The 21,246-nt window shown below is 40.1% G+C and overlaps 2 protein-coding genes across 4 annotated transcripts in view; both read right to left on the bottom strand.

The window, feature by feature from the left end:
* LOC106821219 (GTPase-activating protein and VPS9 domain-containing protein 1-like) overlaps nt 1-3,779 on the bottom strand; it is a 31,493-nt gene extending 27,714 nt beyond the window's left edge. The window contains exons 1-5 of the mRNA XM_014825927.1: nt 3,694-3,779; nt 2,780-2,901; nt 1,551-1,734; nt 952-1,102; nt 121-229 (exon numbers count right to left, since the gene is read on the bottom strand). Of these exons, the coding sequence (XP_014681413.1) occupies nt 121-229; nt 952-1,102; nt 1,551-1,734; nt 2,780-2,881 (546 nt within the window). The 5' untranslated portion in view covers nt 2,882-2,901; nt 3,694-3,779. The remainder of the gene's footprint in view (nt 1-120; nt 230-951; nt 1,103-1,550; nt 1,735-2,779; nt 2,902-3,693) is intronic.
* Nucleotides 3,780-5,847: 2,068 nt separating this feature from the next.
* The window catches only part of LOC106821233 (synaptobrevin-like), a 25,353-nt gene continuing 9,954 nt past the window's right edge, over nt 5,848-21,246 (bottom strand). The window contains exons 2-6 of one of the 3 annotated variants that reach the window (XM_014825944.1): nt 16,261-16,366; nt 15,932-16,010; nt 15,073-15,152; nt 14,343-14,394; nt 5,848-7,937 (exon numbers count right to left, since the gene is read on the bottom strand). In XM_014825944.1, coding sequence (XP_014681430.1) covers nt 7,870-7,937; nt 14,343-14,394; nt 15,073-15,152; nt 15,932-16,010; nt 16,261-16,366 — 385 coding nt within the window. In that variant the 3' untranslated portion in view covers nt 5,848-7,869. Of the gene's footprint in view, nt 8,825-9,121; nt 10,153-14,342; nt 14,395-15,072; nt 15,153-15,931; nt 16,011-16,260; nt 16,367-21,246 lie in introns of those variants that run through there. The other 2 variants (XM_014825942.1, XM_014825945.1) reach the window with 2 other exon arrangements.

Genomic DNA, 21,246 nt, shown 5'->3' on the forward strand with positions numbered 1-21,246 from the left:
CTCACACGGAGGTATATACCAGTATGTGATCTCACACGAGGGTATATACCAGTATGTGGTCTCACACGGAGGTATATACCAGTATGTGATCTCACGCAGGGGCGTCACGGCCATACGAACCTTATAGATTGTGCTGAAGGCGCAGGATCCGCGCCGCAGTAGACGACGCGGATCATCGGCCTTTGCAAGCTGTAGCTCCATCAACCACTTGAGCATTTCCAGTACATACCTGCGCAAAACAGCACAACATGAGTGTAACGTTTACTGTTCTATATTTCTGGATTTAACCACCAACACAGATTTGGCTTTACTGCTGTTTATTTACGCGCCATAATAAGAGCCTCCTTTTCAATACATCATCTGGTACAACAACTCCATCTAATGAGTGTAATTATGATCAATTGAAACACTATAATATGGATGGGTTATACACTACAATGACAGCCATTACAATGTAAGGAAGCAGCAGCAGCAGCAGCCAGCCTTTGACCAGGAATGGTGTCCGTCACAAGCAGAATTACTGCCCGGTCAATCTGCTGATTTAATTGTTTAATTACACGATTGTCAACGAGCTAAGACCTGCATGTCACCTTCACCTGTGTTTCTATTAACTAACAGATAAACTCAGACAGTAATACACAATAGCTAAAATCACACTGTGCTCAATGGACGGACATTAAAAACCTTTGCAAAACACTCGGATATGACCTGCTATGGTAAGTGACGCCCTCACCAATGAGTTTTAGCGTTTCTCAAGTTTATTATAAAATGCCTTTTTTCTTTTGTTTCAGCTCAGTGTGGAGCATATATTAGGGTGTGTGAGTTTGAACCAAGGCAACTGTGTTACTTTGATTTCTTGTGACAGGTTTTGCCTAGCAAAGCTACTCTTTTTACGGATTGAGCTTGTTAACTGAAGATAATGTACTACGATGATGGAATAAAAGCCTTTACCGTTCATCCTCAGGCAGGACACTGTTACTGTAGACGGCTGACATTATAATATATGCTACATTCTGCATTTCCTCCTGATTAAGAGTCTCGCCATGGACAAGACATGTTGCTGCCAGTTTAGCATTCTCCCTAAATGCCTTCAAAAAGTCACCTAAGAAAATAAGGAGACAATAAGTAATGACTAAATGATATACTAACATAATTATAAACAATTCAATGATGAAATGTTTCAAGACGTTCACCAATGAAATTCAAATCATGTGGTAAATAAAAGTAAGAATCTATTCACTTGTGCTATATATATTGTGCCATAGTGGCTAGCATACACAAAATAGGTTAGACTGCTCTGACTGAACTTTACACCAAAACTTCCTTACCTTTGCAAAACTATTGAAATTACAGGTTTCAACGTCACCCGACTTTCAAAACTACTCAGATATACATAGTTATAACGAGCCTTCACACTATCTTTGCTATTGCACAAAGTCAGTTAACTTCAAGGACCAATCCCATTCTGGTACATACATTCAACCCTTCAAAATTAACTCGTAGGTTGGTGCGAGAATGCGTACAGAAATCCCCTCCTCTAGCAGGATTACCATATGTAGATTCATGAAATCCAAGCTGTTTGTAGCCGTCGATAAACTGAACGCTATCGAGGGCATTGACGACGCTGTAACACTGTGATGGGTTCAGCTTGGCTAGGATCAGCCGCTCTAGAATCAACTTCTGCTGACTCGTCACCCAGGCAACATGAAACATCTTCTCTCCAGACTTGCTAACCTGGTGTTGTTAACAAGTAGATCAATGCACGAGTGGTAGCATATAGATCACGTCACTGTAAATTGTTCCTTTTATATATCAGTGCTGCAACAACATTTACCAGCTCACATTTTAAATCACCACATCTAGGTTATATCGAATATATCCCAGTGGTTACATTATATATATTGCTAGGCTGAACATGTTAAAGGCATAATAGGCCCATTGAGTGTAACCACGCTGGCCACGGACTAAACATGGAAATGGAGTAAAACACACGTACTAATCACGGACGCACATGGACAGCCCTGACAAAAAGTTCCTTATCAGCAAGCGGTTCCGATGTTTATAAGAAAATCACTGATTGATAGCATTGCGTATGGCCAAAAGCCATGCATGCAAAAATGTGTCGGCGGTGCACTAAATCTGTATCACCACCCGCCTGCGGCCGGCACGCGGTTTGATAAACTGTTCGTAACAGACTGATTTCTTGGACTGCGGATTCAATTCGACATTTCTTAGTAACGACCAGCAGTGATATTGGACAAACTAATATGCATTTGTATGTAAGGTTATGCACTTATTAACGCTCATAGGGTCTATGTCCCCCAGGGTACTGCCCGGAACGTATCCCTGGTAACACTATTGAAATGCGTTAAGCAAGGGTTAGGCTAGGGCTTAGGGTTAGGGTAGGGAGTAGAAGCGCGTAGAGCGACTCCCTAAAGACTCGTTAGTGAGTAGGCAGGTACGGTCCGGCGCATATTAGATAGTACCAGGGTACGTTCCGGCAGTACCCTGGGGGACATAGACCCTCTCAGCCTTATTAACTACACAAGGTGCCAGTTACTCTAGCATTCGTCAACATTGCATAATCAATGGGCCTAGTTTGCCTTTAAATGACGTACACTTCCACTAAAGCTTGTGTTTCTGTCATTCCAACATGCTCTAGATGAATATGTACTTAAATTACATGTGTGTGATTTTTTTTATACATGATGCACATGTTGTATATATCTTAATTCATTATTCCCCAGATTATACAATGATGTACATGAACTCAACCAACCTCTTCATAGAGCTGCTGTAGATGGTAGCGCTCAGAAGTAACAAAGAGATGTTCTTGCTTCAACTGCCGAGCAAGTTCCAACAGCTCTTCCTGCCACTGCATTGTGATCCTGTTGTTTCTAACTTGTGTTCGTAAACATTACATACAATCAGTAAATTCAAAGGCAAAAATATGTAAAACAGAATGTAAACTCTTGCTAGCATTAATAATGTTTTTCATGCTCATAGCAAGTTCCATGATGTGATGTGAAATGGGAGACACCATAAATTCATTGTACAGTGCACAATATAAGCAAAGAAATCAAGTCGGATCAAAACTGATCACTGATCCACATCACAAATTATTGACCTAGCGGTCAAGAAATCGAGACTCCGTACCAAGGCAAAAAAACATGCCCATAGAAATAGGTTCGCGACACACACTCGGTAGCAAAGGAGTAAAATGTAGAGAGCTCTTGAGAACATTGGCAGAAGGAATCAAATAAAATTGCATGTGTCGTTTGTGAAAATTCTACGCCTAATTTATATAGTGTTTTGCGTACCCCTTTAGGCTTTAGTTTAAATAGTTAATATTATAATAAATCAAGTCAAAATGAAAATGAACCATTCTAAAATTGGACAGTTTATTTCCGTGATTAAATGACCTGTCAGTACACGTTTGTACCCATTTTGGAATTGACATACATATAACCAACAACTCTGCGGTTGAACAAATGCATGTTCTCGACGCTTGTTAAATGTATTATGTAATGAAAGGGAGGCACCTTCATTCACCCACCTACACGTCTACAGTACTCAGTAGCACTAGCAGTGACAAATGTTAGAATATCGCTAGCCATTTATCTTTCTCGGCATATATCATGGCACTATTTATTAATACGATTATAGCTAGTAAGTAACTACCTAATGCATTACCAATTTCCCACCGTATGTTTCACACGGCACATAAATGAAATAATATCAATGCATGAATAGAAAATGCAAATTTTTGCTGGCGGCAGCCATGTTTTTTGTGTTTGTGGAAGGTGCTGCCACCAAGCGGCGACCATAGATATCTGCACACCGGCGACGGCATGCTTTGACCTTTGAAGTCACGCGAAGATTGCATTTTTATTACAGTGATTATCTGTGACTCTCACTAGCAGTTGTGAGCAATATGGTCGAGACCATCTGCGTTAGAAAACTGCAGAAATATTAATATATATATATATAAGTGAACTTCCACTAACTTACTTTCATTACTAATATTACTAATATTACTTTCATTGATGGAATTTCTAAAAAAACTCGTTTTACCATAATGAAACGAGATGCTGCCCAGACATCCTGCGACAATCGGCCTCTCTTCAAGTATATGACAACACATGACCACCTAGCTACTAACAGAGGGAACGGGTTGCATGGTCCATTTCGAATGTTCCCATATCTACATGGAATTTAATTCGCGCGGTTCCCAGATAATTAAAACACCACGCTTCCCACGTACACCACGTTCACCACGTACACCACGTTTTCCCGCGTTGCGGAAATAACTGCCTCAACCCTCTAACCAACCAATCGTAGGATTAGGAAATACGTCTTCTTAAGATGTGCCGTTTGGTAACTAAACATTGTATTTGATTCGAAGTCGCATACACGCACATTACGTGTATGACCTACCCAGATACCCACTTACGCAGACGCACCCGTGCGCGAAGCAACCCTATTTTCTAATTAGTATATGTTTGTTATTTTAAGCTATTTTTGTCTCCTAGATTCTGCGCTGCTTTTAAGGAGACTAATTGTGAGCCTTCAGTTTGGTTACTGGAAAGGACGACAACCCCCCCCCCATCTGTAATCTGTGTATGAATGCATGAGAAGGTGATGAGGGATGCAGTTTACCTAAAAAAATATCCGAGAACATGATTGAGCCTAGAACGTTTAGATGCGCATTTATTCCTAGAAAGACTCGTGTAGAAGGATTTCAATGTCTATAAAATTATTAGGCTTACGTACAGCGTTAGTACTAACATTTACTATCAAAAGTGTATGTATAATCAGAAATGGGTCGAATGAATAATGGCACGATATATAAAAACTGTATTTCCGAAGCAGAATTTCTCAGACGTGAATCGCGATTTACGATACAATACTAATATTAGATTGTATACGCATATCGCGATCCACGATTCGGAAATATAATCTTTATACGTTGTATATATTGTCTAATACATATACTGTTGATGAGAATCGCAGATGTATGGTAGCTGAGCAAAAAGAAAAACGAATTCTTCCAGATAGATGCACCGATAGGAACAACTAGAGTATTCATTTATTTTCTGAAATTGAGGCCGTTCTAGAAGATGGAGGCAGCCTGGGCAGGTATAGGGCCTACACTCAAAAACAATTTCAAATTGAACTAACTGAACTTGAATAAAAAAACTGAATTCAGCAACACAAGAGGTGTGATATATTCATTGTTATTCCACAACCGCATTGCAGTTTGGACTATTTATTTATGTGAGATTTGTTACTGTGCCGTACTGGCTCATTGGGTAGTTAGAAGATGCGCCATGTATGTGTTAGATTGTATTTTCTGACATTCCCTGCTACCATTGAATTTCATCTTACAGAAACGAAGCGCTGATATGATTTTAGCGCTTGTGCTCGTGTATTACTGCTAAACTGCTCGACGATTTACAACAGTACAACTCACTGCAATGTGCGCCAAATGTGTTTGTCGAATTATTTCTGAATAGGCCAGGAGCGCATATTAAAACCGCGATGGTTTTTAAAGCTATAAGCGAACTGGTGACTACAATGAATATGACTATAAATTGGCGATGTCGCAACCAAACCAAAACGTACGGCGCGTGCCTGCTGGGTGGTGCCTAATGATGGAAATCTGTTGTGCCTAGGAAAATGCGCCTTTGTTTATTTTTCAGGTCTTCTTCAAGTTCTCCCTTCTATGCCTGCAGTGGAAATGTCAATGTGAATACATAAGAAAAGCGTTTACACATAAAGATCACATTTGCACCCGCTTACGCACACGTAGATGGAGATTTAAATTAATAAACATATACGCACGTCTGTCATTTATTTATTTATTTATTTATTTATATGAAATATTATACTTATCAGTTGTTAATAATCATTCTGGATAAACAAAACAGGGGATGTACAAGACAGCGTCATGTATATGCAATGCCTTTCAATCTGTAACACGTGATAACGAAATCTCAATATTTCCAAGAGCATATTAAGAATTTCTTAATACGCTCTTGATATTTCTCATTACATTCAATCAGCGTACCACAAACTCATTAATTAATCATTTAATCATTAATAAGGTCATTGTTTTCCCACGCAAGGACTTTACATATATATGGAGATTACTGCCGAAATTAACTTCATATGACTGCTTATAGAATGTAGTCATTCTATACCGTACATCCTTCACTAGTAAGTTTATTAACTGCGACAGAAATTACTATCATAAACACATCGTCAGAAGACCAACGATTCATTCACTCTTTCTGCCAAGCGAGGCAAACATGACGGTGCGCGTTTCACACAATCAACACCAGTCGTTAGTACGCCTGTTTTACGCAACGAACCCGTCGAAACAAAACGAAATTTTGAATTAACTGTTGAATTAAATTTTCCAGCATCGCACCGACATTTACTGGTTTGCAGCATGTAAAAGATGCGGCTTTGGGGACATTGTGGATAACGAGAGGTGAATCGAAAAGATGGAAGGGAATTCAAAACGAACACGTTTTATTTTACTGACGGAAGAGCGAATAAAAACTTCTAAGTGTGACACCTGCGCGAGATTAAACAGAAAGCATTACTAACAAATTGCAACATGGCGTCACTAGATTGTGATAGAATCAGTTCTGCAGACCCTGGCAGCGCCATAGTCTACTATATACCGACGATATTTGACTATATGTCGGCGTAGAACGTCATGCGACCAGTTTTTTTTTTCGTAAACAACTCACATTTTATAACATAGACAGCACACATGCACCCTCACATCTACCATTGCCTGTTACTAAATTTCAGCGACATTGCCGACCTTGAATAAATATACTATTGACGACACGACTAAATTTAACGCACGAAATGTTCAATAATCACAGGTATCCACAGTTACAGCAACCAATGATGACATGTTCCACATAAGCAATTTCCCATGGTTACAGTACGTGTTGATGAAATACCCAACAGTTATAGGTTTTAACAATTACCATACACGTTCAACAATTGTAAATAGTGCATGACACAACATATAGAACACCAGGCGGTGTCACACAATGCTACCTGCAAGAAAAATCAACGTCTCGTAATTTTCGGTTTCGCAATCAATGTAAGACCATAAACTCAATCTATGGCCATTTACGTAGCCATTTACGTAGCCATTTCCACGATATATCACACATGCTATATATCCGTATACGTGAGTATACATATATATATTAATTTACACACTCACGCAGGCACGCACGCACGCCCGTACGCACACATATACATACAGATATTCTGCACATTTCACGTGTCGGTATAACGGAAAACCACGAATTGTCTGTGCTAATTGACTGATACAATCTGAAATCATATGTATGCTCACAAGTAAGTAATCAGCGACTGCATACTACTAGTAGTACCCGCAGTTAACACGCACGACAAACTTCAATGTTACACTGAGGCCAAGCAATAGCCAGATTGATGCTATGCAAATGTGCGACACAACACAACTTAGGCCTGAACAATGAACATGCAACTGACCATAAACAATGAGTGCCACTGGCTCAGTGAGAAATTACGAGTGACAATAATGACATTGACCAGCAACCTCGGCAAGCCCCCCCCCCCTCATCCACCGAAACACTTAGATAGATTAAAGAAGCCCGACATCTCACAGAAAACATCTTTGCTAGGAAAATTTTGATTAGCCGCAATATCAAGGCAGCAGTTAGATTCTTTGCACACCGAGACAAATACACAGTGAACACGCTTACGCCCCTCTCTTGTTCTGTGTGTGATCAGGGCGACCTCAAATATGGAATCCCTTGAAGTAGTGACAGAACGGTGATTGTATTGGTGGCGTTACTTAGGTGCCACTGTCGTTTTGGCCGGCGTTTCATCGTCCCCTTTAGCGCTCGTCACCGCCCAAACTATGCACGAAAAAATAAATTGGTCAAAACTGCAACGTAGTCGGGTAACAAAACGTATGGATTAAAAATAAGATGTGGCTGGTGTAAATCGCAATGAGGATGACTCCTATGGGAAGATAGGTTTCGATGCACTTCTCGTGTGTGTGAACACTGACATGCGAGAGTACAGAATGGGCTTCACTCACTGTTAGGGATACATGTGACAAGCAAACAGATAGAATGTAACAAACACTGATAGCAGCAGGTAGTACAAACAATGACAGACATTTAATCCACCGATCGCTAAAGTTCTGCATACATCGAAAGCTGAGGAACACAAACGACATCCGAGTCAATTACTTGGTTCTAGACACAGGTAATAGTGAACAATTTTACACATGCACGATACACACTTATATGTGTACTAGTAACATATATATGTAGACGCGCGTGTGTCTGCGCATAAGCACGTGAGTACAAACGCATGTATGTATACACACATATTGTTTTTAATTTATGTCATTACATAATACAGAACTGCTGTCTGCATTAAATATTTACAACAAACAATGCTACCTGTACATTCTTCTCATCTAATTATCCACGTATATCTAGCAAGACTAGCGTTCATAAACATTAACAACAACTAAGACACCCTACCTCCGTTTTATTAGCGTAGTATTTTACCTTGTGTTGTTCATTTGTTCATAACAGCAAAACAAAACACATAGGGAACCAACCTTTGAGTTACATACACTAGCCCAAAAATTTTCTTTGCATATAGAACATTGACAAGTAACCCCTTCGTCTCATAACTGTAAAATACTACACAGTTCGTTGGTAACAACAGCTGCAGGGGTAAGTAACGCGTATATGCTCGCTGAGTTCACTCTGCATGTTAGCAAGCTCTGCAAGGTAAAATATCACCCAATTAATTATGTCACTGAGAATGCTTCACTCCAGCATGTCTGGTGGAATGCGGCTGTTTGAACTCCAACCTGGGACCAATAATCGGGGCGTGCGTAAATCAAACTCGAACAAAGAAGCCAAAGGTCGAGCCATCTGACTGTTAGCTATAATAGCTTCTGTCAGCAAGCTTGTGCACTATTAGCCAACTACTATACATAATATACAGGGCATGAAATTAGCCAAAATGTGAACAGGCCATGATTTACTTCTTAGTAGTCACCAAGTAAAAACTAGTCAGGAAATTGGTAAATATTGTTGATATAAAGGCAAGATAGGCAAAATTTTGAATAGGCCAAGTGGACTGATTATATGGAGGGAGTTTGAACCGGCAGTTTAGGGGGTTGAACCGGCGCTAATAGCGAAAATTTCGTGGACTGCATATGTGATGACACGGGTGAAACATTTGTCTACACCATTCAGGCACAGCACTCATTAAATCCAAGCAACTATGCTCAGCTAACCAGGCACTAAATATCAGATGACTTCTAAGATATTGAAATCTTAAAAAGAGTAAAAGGCTTGTCCAAGCACGGCTTTTACGAGTACCACATTTCAGGTAACAGAAATCAGAGTTCATTCTCAAGCAATGTTATATCCACATCTGCGGATTGTGCATATGAATGAAAACGGCTACAGAAAGGAGTTTCAGTGAGTCTCACACTAACTCACATTTTCAAATTGTTCCTACATCCTTCTATATCTATATCTATATCTATATCCTCCTATCTATATCTCTAGGTCTGTCACACATGCACATCAACGAGATTCCTAAGCTTATCAACTTTGTAACAATTAAGCATTTTCCATGGCACACCTGCTTTGCACTTTGTGACCCTTGAACTAAAAAAAACCTTCAGGGAACGTAGACAATACCGTCACAACTATATATTCGATTACAATACAACAGAAGTAAGTGGACAGGACATGTCACACTTCTATGGCCTTATCCCAATTTAAATCATTTCAAATAGATCATTTAAAGGCACATAATACAGGGCCATAGCTCTTGTCACAGTAATATTCTAATTTCTAAAAGATACAGAATACACTACATAATACGGGAGCCAGGTATCTGTGCTGCCATCTCTTGAATAAATTGCAAAGCACTAGCATATATTGTAGTGATACCAATTAAGTAACCCTGAATTTACAAGACTATGATGACAATGGAAATATGCTTGAAGGTGACAGCTAACTTATTCCAAACTTGGCTGAAGCCACAGCGAGACATCCGGCTGGCTTTATGCATACTTTGTGGCTATCCAGACTGTAGCACAGAAGCATTAAGGAAAAAGAGAATGTGTTAGACCAACATAGACCGCACGCATGGGACACGAACTTTGAGTTCCAAACATTTAATGCTCGAAGGAGTAATGACAAAAAACAAACTTGCTAATCACATGCGTGCTCGCTTAGTAGCTGTGGTCCGAACAAGTGTAGTAGATAGTGCACAGCATTAGTCTGATAGAAAAAATGTAGCCTATAGATAATTAATACAAAATTTATGTGGTAATTAACGTAAAATCGGTAGCAGTTGGGCAATGTAAAGATGTCTGTTCACATGCTCCTGTTTAGATGGTCCTGTTAAATACGTATGGTAATGGAAACTAAAGCTAGGTAATACCACCTTACCTGCCATAATAATGCTAAAAACCAAACCATATCGAGATAAAACTCCATTCTCCAATACACTAGCAGATGTGTGTAGCATTGTCATGCAGCTAAACTGCATATAGATCAATAAACCAGATGCCCATTGTCAGAAACATGATAAAGTAATGTAAATACTATGATAACACTAACGATTAATGTTAAAATGTTAAGAGAATAGCATTGACAGAAATGGATCGCAGCTATGAGAACAAGTGCCGCATAGCGACAGCGCTCATTTAACGTCTCTGCGCGTGGACTCTTGGTGGAGTGTGGGATTCTCAGTAAACCCTGTTAGTCCCAAATGTGTTCACATACACGCCGAAACAGTGGAATGCACAGGGATGGTATCAGGAACCTTTCTCAAAGAATGTTCGTTGGGATCGCTTATGAAGTTGCCACGAGATGGCGCGTACGTTTAAGTGTCTTCAGATTGAAGATGGAAGCTCCCATCATATGTAGTAGCAACAAACTATCTGCAAGACAGAATAGGTAAGCACTCATCCATTTACCTACGCGCAAGCCTACAGCTGCGCAATAGAGAGCGCACCTGCAACCAATTAAGGCAAAACTCCACAGTGACCACAACACATGCACTGCGGAGTAGCACTGGCAGTGGCATACGTTACATGTAACATACTGACACTACAGAATGCCATATAAATTATACGATTTAAGGAGCATAACCTTCTTTAACCAATTTAGCTTTTGAAATTTCACTGTGACATTGTAGGCCTCATACATCAGCGGCATGTATATGATCTTATAGCAAACCCGGCAGTCAAATTCTTTCTAACAGACAGTCAACAAAATCCATGTTTAATACCCTCCTCTTGAGGGTCAAAAGGTTATCTGACACTTACTCTTCGCATGTCAGCAAGAAAGTAGAGTTCATGGTCCTTTCAATAATGCCATAAAATGCTAGGTACCGCTGAAACAAAAAAGTTTTTTCAATCGCTCCGTCAGACCATGTCCTCAGAAAATGTCTAAAATCTGCCCTGTGCCCATGACCTTTGACCTGTGACCTCCAATTTCGGCACAGTGATGGTTTTCCTACCATGATGCTATACACCGACTATCACGAGCTAGTCGAGCCGTTTAGATTTGTGCCGGCAATTCTGCATTTCCTCCCTATACCTTAAGTTAAGGAAGTGAATGTTCCCCCTTCTTTTACACCTCTTGACCTTTGACCTTTGATTCCCCAGCTTCGACAGCCCAACTCGTTTTGACGATCCCCCCCAACGACCCGAATATCGTGACCGTACGTCGAGCGGTTAAGATTTGTGCCCAACTGTTGACGGACGACCGGACGGACGGACGGACGGACGATCAAGCGATTCTACAAGCTGCATCTGACTATGTCAGATGAGCTAAAAATACGATAACAGATACATGACAATTTACTGTCACACGGCTGCCGATTGGATGTATCATTGATTTGATTAATAAGAATTGATCACAAAACTCTAATTTACATATATTTATTGTACATGATCAGAATATATGCATATATTATGATAGTTAATAGCGTGTGAATAATAACCGATGAAATTGCATGACCACGTTTTCATTCGTGTATGGTCATGTTGTTTTTTATCATTTTACAATTATACACGATTAACCCTCATAGTATGCATACATTCCTCTCACGCACAATAAATGTATGTTAAACTAAGTTTTGTGATTGATTCTCATCTAATAGCGATCTAATTGCTATTGCGACAGCGATTGCTATAGAGATTGCTATAGCGATCTAATTGCATCTAATTGTGATTGATTCTCATCTAATAGGCACCCTCATACATGGTTCATACAGGACTGAAAAATTTTTCAAGGACTTTTCAAGGACTTTTCAAGGACATTTTATCAGAAATTCAAGGACATTTTATCAGACATTTTATCGGAATTCATACACAGAACAAAACATACCTGGATTAATTTAATAACCCCATTCTTAATCACTGTCACCTCTAAAACTTACCTGGATCACATTAACAAACCCGTCTAAATACTGTCACTTCTACAACATACCTTGATTTACTGACTGATTTTAGTGACTTACTGTAATTTGTGATCATCATTTAACTATCTATCGTGTCTATAGCTTTTTAAGCTCATTTAACGCAATTTTTATTGAGGTTTGCACCTTATTGATGGTACAAAATTTCTTTTTATTACAGGCAAGGATTCTTTCTAAAAATTAAAGAACATTTTCATGAAATTTAAGGACTTTTCAAGCACAAAATCAACATTTACTAAATTTAATTGAGTACTTTTCAAAGACTCCCCTCAAATTCAAGGACTTTTCAAGGACTGTGCGAACCAGCAAATTACCAAGTTCCTGTTATTGTCAGTTTTCTCATAGCTGCGTTGCGTTTCTGTCAACGCTATTCTCGTGACGTTTAAATCAGTCATAATTGTTATCCTAGAATTAACATTAATTAGCATAGACTTTTACGACGATTCTGACAACGGGCCTCAATGTTACTATTTACATAACAACCAAAATAGAACCAAGCAGATACTTGCAAGGCACATTTGTTTTAGCTTGAAGCTGTAGTTTGTGTGCAACCACACATCAGTCAGGTGGCACTATGTAATCTCAGTGTTCAGATGCCGTTCATGAAGCCTAGCCACCACTTCGGTATTGCTATCTATAACTGGCTTCATAATTCTAAACTGGCACATAGTTGGGATTATTGGTTGCATACACACACAGCTTGAAACCTGACTCAATACGTCATCTCCTAACATTGATCTAGAAAATAGCACAATACAAAACAGTGATAACAGAACATCGAAACAAACAAAGGTGGCTTGCTAAAAAGGATAGGGAGGAAATAAAACATGCTATACAAACACAAATACATGCACAACAGCTAGCGCCTCACATGATAAGCAAATAGAAATTTCCAAAATTATCTTAAACGTAATTTCAAAATTAAATGTGAAACGTTTTAGTCAATCAGGAAATGGGAATCAATGAATGTGACTGAAACGACTGCAGTAGAAATACAGTACGACTCACAACAAACTACAAAATGATTTAACAATTATGAAAGTGACGGCTGCAGGCCATAATCGCGTGCATCCAAAAAATAGCAGTAGATATAACAATGAGAGTCTGCTACTAACGCTGAGATGGTCTATGTCCCCCAGGGTACTATCGGAGGGTACCCTGGGTACGGTTCGATATATCGGAACGTACCCTGGTACTATCTAATATGCCGGACCGTACCTCGCCTACTCCACTAACGAGTCTAGGGAGTCGCCTACACCTACTCCCTAACCCTAACCATATCAGATAGTTACCAGGGTACGTTCCGATATATCGAACCGTACCTACCCTCCGATAGTACCCTGGGGGACATAGACCCTATGAGCGCTACTAGCCGATTTATCTGCACAGGAAATATGAAATGCAGCTAACATTACCAAGCCCATCCCACCGTACGAGCTCCCTGCACTCTACAGCTGAACAAGCACGGGAGCAGGGTAAAAAATACACGGGAGCGATGAGCGATTCGCTCTTCAAACCTCCGAAATCGCTCCCGTGAGGCTCAAAGTAGCTCCCGTACAATTTTTGATGAGAGCAATTTTTCCCACGATTTTTGAAGAGCTCCCGTGAAAAAAAATTTGTTTTCCTTGCACCAGAGGCCTCTACTAGTAAGTGTTGGCTGCCTAGACAGACGACACTCACATGGTTTTCATCAGCAGAGCTCGTAAGGCAGGGTTTAGGCCTGATGCACCGAATTTGGGCAGTCTAGCTACCGCCACTAATGGCAGTCATACTCTGAGCATACTTACCAACTATAATTATTACGATCACTAGGCCTATCCCAACCATTATGGCAATCATCTGTAACACAATTCCAGAAAAAATATATGAGTGACGCCAGGGTCTAGTGTGTTAGTGTTACCGGATATATAGTTGATTTACTTTGCTCGGCTCATCTTCAGAGCGCTGCCGGTGGCAGGAAGGAGGTTGTGATTGGTAGGCACATGCATGGTGATTTCAGGCAGGTGTGATAAGGTAAAATTTAAAGCAACAGGGCCATGATGTGCAGTGCTTTTTGGTTTTGAACACGAGTATCGGATGTGGCCAAGCGGACCACAATTTATTAATAAAAGAATGTGGTAATAGTGAGTAACATGTGCCATATGGCCACACTACACACACATAACGTGAGAGCTCACAGGCATACTAAACACTTTTACTGTATTTGCACAATGACAATGAAGCCTGTTTAAACAATCAACTAGCGCTTAGTCCAGTGTTTTGATTAAGAAACCAAGAATGATAAAAATATTCACCAACAAACAATTCACTAATTTAGGGTAACTACTCGTGTGCACTAATATATATATGAACATTCTAGAAAATATGGAGATATAACATACATGTATATATAAACTAACCCATATTATCACACACCATACTGAACTACACATTTACATTTTTACTCTACGATGACTAATCGTTAATTAATATATAGCTTCACTTCATAGAAACCAATTAATTGACTAAGCAACAGACCTTGCAATTTTTCCACCAGTATTTCCTTTTCAGCTTCCCTGCACTGGCCTCAAACTGTGAAGCTCCCTGCTGCAGTGCATCTATAAAGATAATTAAGATATTATTGAATAGATTCTAAAGCAAACTCACAAACACACATGTATACATACACATAGGCGAGTGCATTCAAGGCATGAAATAAGCGGTATCACATCGCAACATGCGACACAAATCTCAGACAGTGCTACCCAAATACAAGATTGCATCACAGCTCTTTGCTATACAAATGCTGATAGCACTAGGCCTAATAATATTTCGGTCGTAACTTGATTACAGTTTCAAATTTCATAGCATTTGCTGTTTCTTGTACATTGATACTCATTTGCTTTATCAATGTTATTAAATATAACAAACAAAGATTTTTTTTTAATTAAGACATTTATCAGAAGTTCATTCATAGGTGCAGATTCATATCACTTGTCACATGAAACACCGCTTGTCACATGAAACACCGCTTGTCACATGAAACACCGCTTGTACATTGCTTTACCATCTGACATTTGACTTATGCACGCCAAAATTTCGAAATGCCACGAGTAAAATGTAGCTGGTAAATACTTGCTACGCAAAATTGATTTGCTTAGAAAATACTGCTATTGAAATTTTGTAAACCACTTCATGCCTTGGCATTCATGCTGTCTCCAACAGCTGAATTGTCATTTTTATATATCATTGAAATATCACTACTAATCAATCAGCCATCAATCAACATAATTCATTTGAACAATGAATTCTATCTACAGCGACATTTGATGCACAATGGCTTTTTAATAGTTTTGCAGTGTTTGTAAACGACTAAACTCTAAATGAATATTCTTACCTGCTCTATCATCCAGTTCTGTTAATTTGTTGTCCCTTTCTATCACCTTCTCAACATTTACTCGCATAATATCCACTACCTGTATGACACAATATCATCACATTTATTATATACTCACACACTGGCTACTGCGTGGAAACTAGACATGTATTCTAAACATGGGTAATCTATAATGAAATTTCACAATGAACAATATAATGACATGGCTAACAGTAATAAGTAGTAGAATAGCACATGCTGCACTAGAATAGCCTGTGTTGCGAAGTCAATAATTAGATGTATATGCTTCCAAGTAAAAGAGGACAGGCATAAATATTTAACGTGTTTACCTCGTCTACTTGTGCTTGTGTTTGTTGTAACCGCTTTGACTGCACGGCGGGCCTAGGTGGCTGCCCATCCCCTCCTACTGGTGGTTGTTGTCCTCCAGGCTGTGCCCTACGTACAAACATTGCATGTACACAGTGCACTCTATCTCACCACATAAATAACAGAAGCATTTAGGCCTAGAAATAAACGTCTGACTTGTCCCTAACAAAAATGACAGTCTCCTCTAAACTGCTCTATCATGTCCAATTAGAGTTGTTTTACCAGTAACCAAAATTTGTAGCAAAAATAAGCAATTTGCTTTGAACCTCACATTAACGCAGATGGGGTCGTTGTCGTATCAGGTACTACAGATATGTACCCGAGGTAGTTTTAGGTTGTTTAGTATTATGTTTATATTTTTATATAATTAGGAGGTAGTTTTAGGTTGTTTAGTATTATGTTTATAGTTTTATATGAGGTATGTTTAGGGTTAGTGTTAGGGCTAGGGTTAGGGTTAGGGTTAGGGTTAGGGTACACTTCTGTAGTACAAGTCTGGTACACTTTGTGTATACATATATCATGTACCTCGGGTACATACCTGTAGTACTAGTACCTGATACGACAACGACCCCTTCAGCCACATTAACAATAATTTGATGTTTTTATGGATGACAAACATAACCTCCATCCATGCCTAAGAACTCATGCCACTAGTATTATCTGATAACAACAGATAGCAGTGATGGGACGAATTTTTCTTTATATTATACTCTCTATATTCGAGTCTACTTGCCAAATAAACAATACGTGTAGCACTGATAACACTATTTACGAAGACCAAGGTCTTCCAGCCCCACACGTGTGATCTAGCTCTGGTGGGAATCATAAACTGGATGAAATCACCCACCAAAAACACATGCTCACGCGTGCATACACTCAATAACACTGCTGTTAGTGCTGCACTGCATGGATTCTTTTCATATCTATACAAGGCACACGTACATGTGCGCCCAACAATTGACAGTGTTGACCATACGCTAACCGCAAAACAACAAAACTTGTTGTTGGGTATGGCATAAAAATTCATTGTTGTGTAACTTCTTGTGTATCACGCCACTCAAATGTTGGCACACCCATCTAGTACAGACAGCCCAGGTTTCTTTATACTTGCGGTCACGTGTGCCCTCTCATAAAACATTGTGTTTTGTGTATGCAACATGCACCTCAAATCAATAGTTTACTTCACTTGTATCGGATCTACTTCTGGATAAAAAAAAGTACCCGCAGCACCTAGTAATAATTGTAATTGTTGCATCTTGCGAACAATTCCTCCTCAGGAGTCCCTATCACTGTAACTTCATATAAACAGGGGGCAGCATTACTCAATGATTTAACTGATGAACATGTCTCTAGGCAATACCGTGCTACCACACGACTGTACATGGTCCTACCTATAACAGCAGGCGACTTCTCTTGCTATTGTCACCACAGGGTTAAAATCAATACATGCACGTCAGAAGTAGATAATAGCAAGAGCTAATAATACCTAGAGTGTACAACGGAAAAACGGGAAAATAGTGCTATTTCACGACATGATTATTCTACTTTGCCTGCGAGTCTAGAATAATTTTATGGTATTGCAGAATTCTTTGCTCTCTAAAACAAGACCAACCGCTTGTCAATACGATACTCCTAGGCTGAGATATTGGCTCCTAAACCTCCCCTCCCACATGCCTCAAGCCGCCTCGTACCCCGGTAGTCACCAACCTACACGCCCCTAAGCGTTGCTTCGTGAAAGTTCGGTTTTTCCGCCATAACTTTATGAATGAACGGCGTTTCGGTTATCATAGGTGACTTTCGGGGCATCGCCTATGCCCTTATCCCCCATTATTTTTCCTAGCACGCGTCATGATGGAGCCAGCAATGTTTTCTTAATTAAGTTTCTACAACGCAGCTCAGTTACTATATGGTGTAGTAAGAGAACCAAATTTGGGCATGTGACATCAATTATTAGCGCTCCAAGCGGTGACGGAAATCGATAATCAAAATGCTTAGGGGCGTGTAGGTTGGTGGCTACCGGGGTACGAGGCGGCTTGAGGCATGTGGGAGGGGAGGTTTAGGAGCCAATATCTCAGCCTAGGAGTATCGTATTGACAAGCGGTTGGTCTTGTTTTAGAGAGCAAAGAATTCTGCTTAATGCAATACCATAAAATTCTAGACTCGCAGGCAAAGTAGAATAATCATGTCGTGAAATAGCACCATTTTCCCGTTTTACCGTTGTACACTCTAGGTATTATTAGCTCTTGATAATAGGGAAGGAGTGTGACTTCAATAAACAAGGGAAATTCATCATTTACTAGCCTTAGAATACCTACGATTTACTACGCGTAACGCAACCAACTTGAGCTCAAATCGTGCAGTACATTCGCCTAGCATCGTGCGAAATCGTTTCCTCGTATACACCCGCAATCCGGAGATACAGACTAAAACGTACGACACGATTTTCCATTATGTTGCCAGCAAACTGAATGTATAAACCGCCTAACTTGAAACAAAAGGCAGCTACTAGCGAGCCACACCGCATCGCCGAGGGAGCAAGAGTCGTTAGTAGCTGCCTTTAGTTAGGCGGTTTATACATTCAGTTTGCTGGCAACATAATGGAAAATCGTGTCGTACGTTTTAATCTGTATCTCCGGATTGCATAATTAATGTATAATCATTAATGTATAATTTAACCCACACTAAAAGCTGCAATATTGGATTCTGTTAAATTCCTTTAGTAGGCAATTGTAACTTTCTTTATCTCATTTCTGCACAGGAAATAAAAAAAAGAAAATAGCTATGGTTCCTTTTCTAATAACAGCAAGTTTCATTTTTCAGGCTAAATAAGTGAATAATGTAAAATGAATATATATTTACCATTTAATTTGCCAATTACACGCCAACCTAATGTAGTAATACGACTACTAACTACTGCCATGAACCTAACCCAACCAGGATGTGAGAGTAGCATCAACACAAAACACAGTGATGTACATGACCGTTTCTTGGAACTCCTATACATCTAATGTTTTCCATCAATTATAGAGGTGCACGATCCAGCATCAGATCAAAATACTCGTCGGGTCGCACATCAGGTGCATCCCAGTAGGTACTGGGGTCAGGGGGATGGGGCACGCTGACCCACCACAGGCAGAATTTTTTTTGGAAAAATGGAATTTGGTACATTCTAGCCATTTCACTGACACCTTGCGCGTGGCTGAGCTTGCCTCGCCCGGCTCGCATGTCTCGGAGTGAAAATAATATAAGGCAGGTGCAAGCTAAGCTGACTCGTCCCTGTTGTCGCTGAGTAAAAATATGTCTAGAACTTTTCAAATTGTTTGGTTCTTAGTTATATATCAAAATTGATAAACGAATACATGTTGTGCCGATTGGCGATAGGGCGGCGTATCCACGACGCTACTTTATGATTATCGAAGATTCCGTATTCGCCGAGAGCAGCGCCGCGAGATGCGTGCAGCATCAGCCAGTGCTTGGCTGATGTTACGATGCCTGGGGCGCATATGCATTGATGTACGCAAGGAGGCTGGGGGGAGTGCGCGGATTGGCTTTAAACGTCACCATGTTGAGCCTTGTGTGTTTAAAGTCAATAAATCGGCTAACGTGGTGTTTCATTGATGGGCAGCAGCCCCCTTCTATGTTTGAGATAATGGTAAGATTAAATTTAATGTAACAGGAACTTCGGAGCATGTGCTTAATGTCTTGAAAAAGTGTATCAATGCATTCAGTGTAGTTAATCAATGGTTGTTTTTGTGTTTTTTCCTTTCTGTTTGACACGCTTTTTGTTTTAAAATTTGGGCATGTACAATTCCGTTGGTGTGCGAATTAACTTATTGACTCTCGTGCCCCAGAGTTTGCGCGAGTGTGCGGTTTTTATTTTAAAGCTCTAACAGTCTGCATTGTATGAGATTTTCGTCAGCGCGGCGGTGTTTTGGACAAATTTCTGCGTGGCGGCTGAGAATTTGAGCGAGGCGGCATGCCTCGCTCGTGTCAATTGATTGATGCAGGGCAAACACTGAAATCAACTTCAAATTGATTACACTAGAAACAAGCCATCAGTCGAGTAGCTCACCACACAGCCTTTATAAAAACTTATCTCTACCTGCTTCCAACTAATTATCCTTAATTATAATTAGAAAAAAGGCTTCTTACAATGACGAATGCTAGATGAAGAGGCGTGATGCAACTCATAGTACCAAGGACAGGGTGTTACCTCTACAATACATCACCACTGCTTTCTCATCTTTTATATATGCTTGCGCTTGTAATTATAGGTTTCCGAATGACACAGCCAGGACTCCCTTCTTGGCGATTGAACTATGCTCACATGCAATTTAGACCAAACTCAAAAATTTTCATACACAGTTGCCGGTTTCGCAAAAGAAATTTTGCCAAAACATCATGCTGGTGACAGTCACAGACAGTGATGTCACCACCTGCCAGTCCTACCAGTGCGCTTGCCCGCATTGTTAAGGGAGTCAAATCTGTGATTGATAACCATTGTTTCTATCCTGTGTCACGCACAGGTACGCGGCACTGTTTTATATAAACCTTCGGGTGCGGTTGTAAATGTACACATGTGTATTAAACTTACCAGTCTTGTGTTTATTATTCTACGTAAATACCATTCAAACACTGAGTTCTGCGGACTGCAGCACACACCCATTGATATATGCACACCACTGTGAATTTTTTGTCACGATTTGCTAATCAGGAGGGCGCCTTTGATATGCCGGCATGCCGGCTATATCTGACGGGCGCCGTGGCGGGCACGAGTCTTCGAGTGTCTATATGCCGGCAGTTTTTTTATTTTTGCGTTATCGGCAATGTACAGGGTATAGGGTATGGGTTAGGAATTATGAGGTAGGGTCGGATAATAGGGTTTAGGCGTGGTAGCATTAGTGCGTGAGGATTAGCGGTCAGAGCGGGGCCGATTGGGTAGACTTGCG

This window comes from Priapulus caudatus, unplaced genomic scaffold (genome assembly GCF_000485595.1).
Source record: "Priapulus caudatus unplaced genomic scaffold, Priapulus_caudatus-5.0.1 Scaffold64, whole genome shotgun sequence".
Classification (NCBI taxonomy): domain Eukaryota; kingdom Metazoa; phylum Priapulida; class Priapulimorpha; order Priapulimorphida; family Priapulidae; genus Priapulus; species Priapulus caudatus.